Raw genomic sequence first — 12,295 nt, forward strand, 5'->3', positions numbered from 1 at the left:
GCAGTCCCAAGTCTGTTCCAGGACTTTTCACCTTTGAGATTTTAATCAAAATAGTGGTTCCAATTATTTTTCTTAAAAATTTTTGAGCCCAGCATATTAAAATAGACCAACTTTTTTATTTTAAAAAGACATTCTTGTTCTAGGTTATATAAAATAGCGTTACTGTTTGCAATACTATAGTGAAGGTTGTGCCAGTGCTTCCATTTATAAAGCCCTATTTTTAAGGACATATAGCTTGGCCATAAAACTTGCTCAGTGTTGAAACTTTGCATGCCAAACCTCACCCTAGTAGCAGTATCTCTCTTATTTTAAGTTTTTCTTCTGAAAAATTCACCAAGTTTCCTTGTTTGAACAAGCCTTTGTACATGTGAAATTGAAAATGCTTCACCACTAGAGACAGTTACCTCAATATAATCTGTCAATTTAACATCTTAAATATCAAGTCATTAGTTCTGGTCAACTTTCACTTGAGTTAGAGGTAAGTATTCAGCTAACTTTGGAAGAATGCTTCATGCTATGTCATAAAATAATTTTTGCAATGAATTAGGAGTCATACTCTACTCGATTTTTTTACAGATTGGTGGATAAATGTACCCATGGTCATTTGAGCTGCAAGTACCTTACCCCAGATATCTTTAGCTATCCATAACTTTTTTTCTTTTGGGGGCAGCTCAAAGTGTAAATTGACAAAACAATTCAGAAAAAAAGTATTTCCGATCTGATCATTTCAGTAACAAGTTTCAACCTAAAAAAAGTTTATGACTAAGACATAAATCCATAAAAAATAAAGTTTATAATGGAAATGCTGACAGAACATTATTAGTATTGGTCCCACTGTAGTGTAAACATTGTCAAAAATTCACAGTTCATCAGTAATTGTTTTCATAGGAAACTATAGTGAGGGGACTGGTAGATGGAAGATAATATGCTGAATTGACTTGATATATTATTTTTACCTACTGGAAAGAAGAGTACAAAATGAGAACACACAGTATAAGAAGCATATGATTAAAAATACAAGTCTTCTTATAATCTTTTATCAGTACCGAACTGTATCCTGTACTATACTTTCTTATCTTTTCTCTGGTAACACAATAATTTACCTAAAGCTTGAAACTTTTTAAAGATCTGTTCATATTGCATTTTCCAGTAGGAATTGGGCTATACTTTATCTGAAAATTGGTAATATTCAGAAGTTCATAAATAGCCCAGTTCTATAACCTGCAAGGTAGTGTTGGACTTAAACTCACAGTAGAACAATCTTGTTCTATATGTTCAAATGAGAGAATTTGTAGTTTTTTCTATTGAATAAAAGCATCATAAATCACAATTCCTAAAGCTTTACATAGTGGGTATGACTTTGACTATCATATGACAGTTTTTTCTTAAACTATAACTCAGTCTCTCTTTGACATAACCTTAGAAGTTACTAACTGGTGTAAGGCTCTGATTCCGATTGGTAACTTCCTTGGTTAAAGCAGAGAATTGATAAGTGACATTGAAAAGAGATTTTTTTTTTTCCCTCCCAACTTTGTCCTGAACAGATACTGCTTTAAAATTGATAGAGAGCACTAAAATAATGATGTAGAATTAAGCCCTCCTAAGTACTGTACATCATATTTGCATTGCAAAAGCAGTACCAGAATTGCTATGTGAAAAATATCAAGTGCCACTCAGTACAGGATATAAGATACTAAGACTGAAAAGAATTATTTACCAGCTTAAATAGGGGTGGAAAGGAATGGGGCATACATAGGTGAGGCTTATTAATGCTTTTGCCTGGTTTTAGCTGTTATTAAAGCTGAAAATTTTATATAAAGTTCCAGTATAATTTGGGCTATTATGAAGAAATAAAATTGTTAAAATAATGGATTTTAGATATTCTTATTGTTAAAATAGGTTTTAACTAAATATGCCTATAAATATGATGTAACTAAAATACTAAACTTATATATCAGTATTTTGAAGACTTAAATTTACCAACACTTTCAGGAAGCAAGATGTACATAACCATAGATAGGAATAGCATCATTGACTTGCAGAATTATCTTACTCTAGTGATTGATAATTATTCTTTATTCATAGATCATTAAACTGTTGGCAAATGTTCATTTGTTTCCATTGTGTAAAAATGATGTGTGGTAAAGTCTTAATTTTTTATGTACCTATTTTAATAGTTATTTTAATTTACTTATTTTTTAAATAATTTAATGTACCTGTTTTTTAATAATCAAAAACTAAAACAAACTTATTTGAGAATGGCAACATAGATCATTTATAGTTCAGACCTTTCTTTTGGATATTATCAAAATTATCAGAGAAACAAAGCAACATGTTTGAGGCTATCTTTAAACTTGTTTTGAGAAATATCCTTGGCTTTAACCAAAAACATCTGGGAAATTTATAGTTAATCCTATGGATCTTCTACTACTATCAGATAACAAGACATTAGGCACCACAAAGAATCTTAGTGGATTTAATTGTTAATAGAAAAGTTAAGGATAATTTTGAGTAATAGCATATATTGAAAGATCTTTAGCTTTAACTGTAACTTTCCTAGTTGTTTTTACATTGTCAAAATTTTAATAGTTTTGGTTTTTCTTTTTAGTCATTAAATAAATGACTATCATGACATGCCTAAAAACATGCAGGTGAAAATCTAGTTTTTAAAAATTAAATAGCTAATACTAAAAAGGGAAACCTCCAAAATGACTCAAGTATTAACTACCAATTTTATTTAGTTTGTTCTTTTTTCCTCAAGTAGATTGATGGAAGATCAACATGAATGGAGAACTAGATGACAAATTGTTTAGTTTCCAAATGAGAAGCAAATTCCCATCACTAGTGAAAAATTCCTACTGGAAATCCTGGCTTTATTCTTTTTCACAAATTTTTCTGACTCTTGTATACTTTGAATGATCTCACTCTAAATTTGTGTGTGTCTGACACATTTCTTAGGTTGTTGGTGGTTGGCAGAACTAGTGAATTTCAAGCCCTGTACACAGTAGTTTTGCATGCTGGTTTAAGAAATATCTGTAGTGTTGTCTGTTGCACTTTGCTCTGCTTCATAATGACAATTACATTTGGAGGAAAAGTACTGTAGTCTCAACTGGTGGTGTTAATATTGCTATTTGTAAACCTGTAATGTGGTTGAACTGTGATCATGGCATTGTGTTTTTGGAAAAAATATGAAACAACCATTGATGCTTACTGTTTTGGATAGATGTTTGTTTTATTTGCATGCTTTCCAGAAAGTGCAGCTATATTGGAGCTTTACAATTTGGAGCTGGCAAAGAGCAGCAAAAGAGGGGATGCAATTCATTATGTTTTGTTTATTTCCAAATTTGTCCCCATTTGCATTTTTTTCTCTAATTTGAAGAAATATATCCCTTTTTCATGGCAAAAAACTGATCATTTTATCTAAAGTCTAGAGGAAAGCAATATTAGTAATTGTATTTTTTAGAAGGCTGTGAACGGCCTGCTGATAAGTCATATAGTGTATTTGTAAAGGAAAAATGAAGTGACTTTTAAAATATGATTTAACATGCTTCTTTGGTAAAAATATATTTTTAAAATCACTTTCAAAATACAAATCTTTTTGCCTCTAGAAAGGGAAGTTGCATTTTCATTGTTAGTGTTATAAACTCAATTCTTTTTCTTGTTTTAGACTTTTAAATGGTCTACTCTAAATTAAAAGCTGCATTATGTTTGACTTTCAAGGGGGAAGGGCAGAAATGAACTTGGAGATCTTTTTTTTTTCAATTGTGGAAAAACTTTCCATTTCAGTATCAGGATTATTATCACTCACTGAAAAACACAACATTGGTGTAATCTAACAACTATTTAGGTTTACCTCAGTAGTCAAAGATAGTGTAAACTTGTGGTTATTTTAAAATTATAGATTCACGTACTGGTTTATTTGTTCTTTGTCATAATTTGATCCCCTGAAAATTCAGGGTGTTCATCCTTTGAGTTAGATTACAAAATTAACACTGGTTCCATTTCATATGTCTTTAAAATGTTCTTTTTTCAAAGGATAAATAGTGAGATTTTGTACTGCACAATGCCTTTTGTCAAATTGAAACAATGACAGTAGTGGAAGTCAAAGTTAGTAGGAAGTCTCTTTGAAGGAGAACATGAAAAGGATTTTTTCATGAAACTCATCCTCTATGATAATGTGACATGATGCAGCTTTAATAGACTAAATCTAACCTTAACTTCTTAAGTTCAATTTCATTCCATGCTTCCTGGCCTCTTGTACAATTAATGCCCATTAACTGGTTACTTCTGAAACTAACCGGGAGGCTTTTGGAATACTGTATTTAATCTCTGCCCTACAGCACAAGCAGCGCTGCCCTGTGCTGGAGGACCAGTTGGTGGATCTGGTGGTGTATGCCATGGAGCGGTCCGAGACCGAGGAGAAGTTTGATGATGGGGGAACAAGCCAACTGTTGTGGCAGCATCTCTCAAGTCAGCTCATTTCTTTGTGCTTTTCCAAGTTTGCCAGTTTTCCACATATGGTCCTTTCTCTTCATCAGAAGGTAATGTACCAAGTCTTTTAGTCAGAGCCATCACACCTGTTAATTAGTCTGTTTTAAACTAGCATGGGCACTGCCTACTGGTTTCAGCGATAGCAGAAGTTAGAGCCCTAATTTTGTCCTGTTCAGTACTTTTATGTTTGTTTAACTTTTCACTTTCTTGTCATTTTGAAAACTGAATTCATTCCTTCATTCTACATATTCACAATGCAAGGACTGGGGAATACAGATGAAAAGCCACTGTAGTACCCTCAAGAAACACCTCACTACAGGACGAGACACATGTGAACAACTTGAGTATTATCTAATAGTTGTCATCATGGAAGCATGTTTCCCTGCAGTAGGAATGAGTCATCCCTAATAAAGCCATCTCTCAAGAGAGCTTTAAGCTAACACTTAAAGGATGAGTAGACATTTCCTAAGAGGAAAGATTGTAAAGTGTTTCCTAATAATAAGGTCATCATTTGGGAAGGTATGAAGGTATGTGAGAATAAAAGAAGACTGTAAAGAAGAAAGTGTTGATGTGAGGAAGGGCGGGGACAGATATAGAGAACTTTATGCAGCCCTGGGAGCTTAGATTTTCTTTGGTAGCAATTAGGTGGGAAAGGCAATCATCATATTTAAGTTGGAAAAATTATTGCTAAGGGCCCCATGAAGGAAGATGGTGAATGGACATTGTTGCGGTCAAAATTAGAAGCAAGGAAATTAGTAAAGGAGATACTGCAGTGGACTAGGTGAAAGATGCTGAAGACCTACACCAGGATAGAGAGGATGAACCAGAGATCACGTGTGCTGAGGTGAGCACAGGACTAGGAGACTGACAGCAGGGAGTGAGGTGAGGTTGGCCAATTTGGTTACAGATAGAAGGCAAGGACGGTAGATCAAAGAAAGGGAAAACAAGTAGAAGAGTACATTTGTGGGAAGAGCTGGTTTAAGATATAAAGTTTTAGACAACTCAAGTGGTAATAAAGTAAACGTTAACATCTGTAACATTTCTATAGCATGGATTATTTGGAAGCAAATTGTTCATAATTTCTTTCACCACACCCCTTCCCCTACAACTGGTTTCTGTTAACTCTATAGTAAGAAGGGAAGTGTTTTTTGATAACCAGTCCTTGAAGATTTTAAATTTAAAACAATGATCTTTTGGTGTAGTAAATTATGTTTTGATAAAATATTTTTAATACGAATTACCCTATATTGAACTTAATTCTCATGCGTAGGGGATCAATTTAATTATGTTCTAAAACTTTGAATTTTTAATGTACATAATTATTTTGAACAGGAGACCTGTATATATAGTAGTAAAATAATTTAGCAGGCTTTCTGTGATATGTCCTGAATAGTTACTTAACATCAAGGTTGGATGTTGACTTTCTAGTACAGAAACCAGGTGTGTTAGTCAACTTTACATTGCTATGCCAGAATGCCCGAGATAAACAGCTTATAAGGAGAAAAGGTATATTTTGGCTTACAGTTTCAGTGGTTTTCAGCACATGTTGCCTTTGGCCTGCAGCAAGGCAAGTGTATCAGAGCAGAGAAAACCTGTTCACTTCATGGCAGCTAGGAAGCAAAGAAAGAGGAACAGTCTGAGGACCTAGTATCCCCTTCAAGGATTCACCCCCATGACCTAACTTTTTCCACTAGGTTCACCTCCTAAAGGTTCCATCGTCTCCCACACAGTTTCCATCAGCTGGGGACCCAAGCCTTTATCAAGGAAAAGCCCACAGTTTCCTACATCTGACTCTTTAAGTAGCTGTGTGTACATTTGTACTTAACATCTTTTACCAGTTAGCAGGGCGAGGACTAATCAAGGCAGAGATCATTTGATGTGGGTTCTCCTGCAAATTCATTTCTGGAAGTATTCAGAAAAATGCGCTAGCTGATTTTCTCCCTGTCATGAAGCTCTTTGATCTGCTCTACCCAGAAAAAGAAGTAAGTTTTACTGAGTAGTTAACAGTGTGATAAGTGAATAATTACATCTAATTTATGTTTAAGAATTTTACTGTGATTTTGTGAAAAGAGCACTGAATTTGGGGGAGGTTTTCCCCTCCATTTCAATGGCTAATTGTGATCATGGATTGGGCATTCGGTCTCTTTTGATGCTAGTTTCCTTATTTAAAATAAGACTGGTAGTCCCAGATACCTGGGAAGGAAAGGTAGATCATTTGCTCCAAGAATTTGCAACCAGGTTGGGCAACATAGCGAAACCCTGCCTCAAAAATAATAAATACAAATAAAAGGCACTAACACTATTAATCTATGCCCATCATTGAATGATCAGTAACGAAAGTATTAATATCTATTTTTCTTTGTCAGTTGAGCCTCAGTATGTCTCCACCCCCTGTTCTGTTGTATAAAATTTGTAAAATATGGTGTGTTTTGGTGGTTGCCATATTTTAGAAACACTTTTATGGGAAATTTTAAATACAAAAAGGTTAGAATGAATTAGAACAGTAAACCCCCGTGTACCCGTCACCTAGAAATATTTTTATTTCAACTTTCCTTCTTTTTAGTTAATGCCAGACAATTTTAAAGCAAATTCTGGACTTCCTGTCATTTTACCCATTTAATATTCAATATACTTAGTGATAGTCATTTAGATTTCATATGTTTTTGAAAAGCACATATGCTTTCAGGAGGCCCAGAAAGGTTGAGCAATGGGTACTAAATTGCATTTAGATGGGAGTAAGAAGTCCTAGTGTTTCCTTGCTCGGTAGGATGTTTACATATCCTCTGTTATCTCTTCTGATCATATGAGTCTTTTACATTTTTCATAGTAGTGTTTTTTATAGATGGTGTTTATATACTGTATATCTCAGAAAGCTAGAATGAATTTGAATGTTTTCACCATGAAGAAGTGATTAATGTCTGAGGAGATAATGTTTAACCTGATTATACAATGCGTAAATATATCAAAATATGACATAGTACCCTATGCACACATTAGTGTATGATTTTGTTTTTATTATCAATTAAAAACAAATTTAATATAGAAGAGCATTTATGAGACTTCTAGAAATTATATTTTCATTATATTTATCACATTTAATAAGATTTCATAATGATGTGTTTCATTTTTTAAAAAATTAAGATTTTTCAAAGGTTTTTGTTTGAGAATCCTTGTGATAGGAGGAAAAGCTTGACTGAGAACCTGTGAACTTTTGTTACTTTGTTGGCATGTTAAAAGCATGGAAATAATATAACTTGTAATAGTTCTAAGCTTTGTGACAGACTATTTTTTTATTGAATAGTCAAAGAACCATTGAGAATAAGAAAGAACATTTATTTTTTTTCTTTGTACATTTTTATGGTGCATTGTAATTATACATGAAGGTGGGATTTGTCATTACATATTAGTACATGAGTATAGTTTAGCAATATAATTTGGCCAATATCCCTCCCCAGCTCTTCCCAGCTCCCTCCTCTCTTTCCCATCTCCTGGTTCCTTTTCTCTATTCTGTTGATCTCCTTTGCTTTTAAGACAGGATATTTAAAAAGAGTAATGCCAGAAAAGGATTATTAAAATACAGTTATTTAACTCTTCTCTTTTTAATATGTTAATTGCTATTTTTCAGTGTATCCCAGTTCCTGATATTAATAAACCCCAGTCAACTCATGCCTTTGCAATGACTTGTATTGGATTCATCTCAATAGAAAGCCCAAAATGGCAACTCCAATCTACAAATTCCAATACCTCATTCCCTAAAGCTTCACCATGAGTAAGTTATTTGTTGTTTGATGGTTAATTTTCAGTTTACTAGATAGTGGATTGTAGACTAACATTGGTTTCAATATTTGTGTGAAGTGTGGAAAACTCCCCACACTCACTGGAGGTGAGAGTAAATATTTAATATGATGTGAGAACAAGAGAAATTGACCAGTCACCGCATCAGAAAACAACTATAAGATGAATCAATCCTGCTGAATGTTTTAGCAGAATTTTTAAAATTTTTAAGGCTGATCTTTGTTTTTACATGTTTCACTTTAAAGTTTTTAATTTAATTGAATCATCTTAGCTCTTATTAATGTGAAAATATTTCAAAATTTCTCAAATGTTTCGAATTTGAGCATGATCTGACAGAGACATCTCTCACTCCCTGGGCTGCCAAGACTGATGGAGCTGATTGGACTGGCATGGCTGGCATGTTTTCCAAAGCTGAAATGACTAAAGGAAAGTGCTTTTTTCCCAATAGGACAGTGCTTCAGTGCAGGGTGTTAAGAATAGCTGAACTTCCCCCTAGAAATTCTTCTGAAAGGACTGACAAATCTCTTCATAGGAGTCTTAGGGTAGTCAGACTCAATGCTTCATGTGGCTTTCATTTTACAAAATACCCATAATCACCATTTCTTTTTTTTTTTTAATTATTTTTTTATTTTTACAGACTGTATTTTGATTCATTGTACACAAATGGGGTACATCTTTTTGTTTCTATGGTTGTGCACGATGTAGATTCATACCATTTGTGTAATCATACATGTACGTAGGGTAATGATGTCTGTCTCATTCCACCATTTTTCATACTCCCTCTCCCTCCTCCCTCTCATTTCCCTCTATGTAATCTAAAGTTCCTCATTCTCTCATTCCCCACTCCCTCACCCCCATTAAATATCACCATCCACTTATCAGGGAAAACATTCAGCCTTTGGTTTTTTGGGATTGGCTTATTTCACTTAACATGATATTCTCCAATTTCGCCCATTTATCTGCAATGCCATAAGATTATTATTCTTTATGACTGAATAATATTCCATTGTGTATATACACCACAATTTCTTTATCCATTCATCTTGAAGGGCATCTACATTGGTTTCACGATCTAGCTATTGTGAATTGAGCTACTCTAAATAGTGTTGTGGCTGTGAGTTGCAAATCAGTGCAGCCACTCTGAAAAGTACGTGGAGATTCCTCAGAAAACTTAGGAATGACCCAATTATCCCACCTTTTGACCCAGTTATCCCACTCCTCGGTTTATAACCAAAGGACTTAAAATCACCGTTTCTTAATGATACTAATGATGAAGGCGTATATTGTGTTTAGGTAGATGGATAAGAAATAGAAGCCTAGTTAATGCACTCGTGGGTTATTTCTCTGGAACAGCCTAATCCATTGTTGTATATGTAATATATACTTAACAAATATTCATTAATTGTTAAATTTTAACTATTCAAATTTCTTCTGAAATGTTACCAAAATTTTGTGTGTATTTCCATTATATATTTGAAAGAAATTATACTCTCTATGGTTATAAAGATAACAAATAGATGCATAAAATTGAACATTTTAAAAATTCAGTTTAATTTCATGGAAATTATTTGTATTTTTCCTGTTTAATAAATGTGAATTTTTAGGTTCTTACAGCAGAGTCTGAGAAATAAAAGTTTACAGATGAATGACTATAAGATTGCCCTGTTGTGTAATGCATACTCTACAAATTCAGAATGTTTTACGTTACCCATGGGAGCCCTGGTAGAAACTATTTATGGAAATGGAATTATGAGGATACCTCTCCCAGGAACAAGCTGTTTGGCTTCTGCATCTATAACTCCCTTACCAATGAACCTCCTGGATTCATTGACAGTTCATGCCAAAATGAGGTACGTTCCTTTTGTTTTTTTGCTCCATGTCTGGGAATTGATACCAGTATAGGACAAACATTGGTTTTATGATTGTATGTATTGTTTTATGGTCAGGTGCATTTAAAAAATAATTAGATATATTTTGGTACAAAAATGAATGTTGTTTATTGTAGGAATTCTAGCATATACAAGTAAATACAAAGAAAATAATTGCTCATAATCCTTCCTTAAGAGATAAGCATTGTAGAATTATTTTGTGTATATTGTTAGTCTTTTTTTCCCCCTGTGGATAAATATTTGAATTTGTTTTGCTATTTGATAATCATGTGTTTCCAATAAAAATCAGTCAGGCACCTTTCAGCTCCAGAGTTTTTCAAAGGCATTTTTCAAATTGTTACAAAGAAGGTTTTTATGAGACTGTAAATGATGATTTAACCATTTCCACATTGTTGGCTTGTAACTTTTTTTGCAATGTCTCATAGTTAAAGAGGATGGTGGTGATTATTTTCATTGCAGTCTTTCACCATCCATAATTGCATTTTCTTTTTAATTGTTTGTTAATTACATTTTTATTAAATAATTTTTTATAGGTAGAATTGCTGAGTTCAGAAATGTGAAATTTTTAAGGCTTTTATTTTATTGATTATAATAGGGACATTTTTTGAATTGTCACATCTTCTGAAAGATAAAAGTTCTAGAAATTCAAGTGCCTGGAGAAACCAGCTAAGATGAGTAAAGACTTGCACAGAAAAATAGGAAGCCTGATGTCAGTGCACATGAAGGCATGTGCTTGTGGAAGGGACTAAGGACAACTGGAGAATTTAGAGTTCAGTCTCATGGTGCTGCCACTTGAACTTGGGTTTTAGCAGTGATTTATTAATTCTGTGACAAAAGTTACTTAATTTCTCAATTGTTGTTAGCTACATGTTTGAAAAGAAAAGCAGACTAAAAGTATTCAAATTTGCTCTTTTGAGCTATAGCCAAAGTTTATTTTTCCATGAGCAGGGGGATCTTGATACCTGTGGAAAGCACATACACCCCTGACCAGAAAGCACCATAAAAATGGGAGTTGTTTCCATTTGTGCAGTGCATGATTACCAAGTGTTCTACACAACTTAAATGTGTCAAATGAGTCAAGTCCATTCAAATCATGTCAGTTCAGATATATGTTGAGTTACCCATGAATAGAGTAATGCCTATATTTATGTAAAAATTATGGATTTTTCTTTTCTTTTCTTTTTTTATCCTCAGCCTTATTCACAGCATTGCAACCAGGGTGATAAAACTTGCTCATGCAAAGACCAGTGTGGCATTGGCTCCAGCCCTAGTGGAAACTTACAGTCGTTTATTGGTCTATATGGAAATAGAGTCATTGGGCATCAAAGGATTTATCAGTAAGACAGGACTTTTTGTGTTTATAACCATTAACTCATTCATTAATTCAATGGATATTCTTCTGTGCTATTGAGGGGGACAGACAATAAATCTAATAAGTAAAATATGCAATGTATCAGGTGTTGCATGTTATAGAGAAAAACAAAGCCAAATAAAAGGGACAGGAAATGTGAAATCAGGGGAATGAGTTACATTTTTAAGTTATGTGATAAGAAAAGGGTAGTAACTTTCCTATGTACATATACAAATACATCACAAAAAATCCACCATCATGTACATCCACAAGACTGGGACCCTAATTAGAATAAGATATATTCACTGTGGGTATAATTTTTATCAAAATGGACTATACTGTCACGTATAACTAAAAAAAAACAATAAAAAGAAAAAAAAAAAAAAAGAAAAGGGTAATGAGTTGCAGTGAGCAGAACAGATAAGATCTATGTCCTCCTGCAGGTGGTTTCTGGTTAAAGGCAACAGTATAGTCCTGAGGTGGGTACTGAGTCTAACTGGTAATGAGGAAGGAGTTAGCCTTCATTGCAGAAGACATGATGTAATGTATGTTAGCTGTTAGCAGTTCTAAGTAATACTTTCTATATGGAAGTATTTTTTCTGATTAATGGTAATTCTTACTTTTCACCAATACAATTTAATCTTTATATATAATAATTCTTATTTCCTCATAAATTAGAGTCGAATATAACTTTCTTGGGAGGGAGGAGAAAGCAAAGGAGGATGTGATACAATTTGTTTATATTAAAAAATAAACCTAGGGATGGGAC

The 12,295-nt window shown here is 33.5% G+C and overlaps 1 protein-coding gene across 1 annotated transcript in view; it reads left to right on the plus strand.

Annotated features, from left to right (window-relative positions):
- Med23 (mediator complex subunit 23) overlaps positions 1-12,295 on the plus strand; it is a 45,716-nt gene that overhangs the window by 16,250 nt on the left and 17,171 nt on the right. Inside the window, 9 exon segments of the mRNA XM_047557439.1 lie at positions 4,341-4,541; positions 6,330-6,348; positions 6,351-6,385; positions 6,387-6,473; positions 8,117-8,174; positions 8,177-8,197; positions 8,200-8,260; positions 9,891-10,136; positions 11,370-11,512. Of these exon segments, the coding sequence (XP_047413395.1) occupies positions 4,341-4,541; positions 6,330-6,348; positions 6,351-6,385; positions 6,387-6,473; positions 8,117-8,174; positions 8,177-8,197; positions 8,200-8,260; positions 9,891-10,136; positions 11,370-11,512 (871 nt within the window).

Source organism: Sciurus carolinensis, chromosome 7, assembly GCF_902686445.1.
Source record: "Sciurus carolinensis chromosome 7, mSciCar1.2, whole genome shotgun sequence".
In the NCBI taxonomy this organism is placed as follows: domain Eukaryota; kingdom Metazoa; phylum Chordata; class Mammalia; order Rodentia; family Sciuridae; genus Sciurus; species Sciurus carolinensis.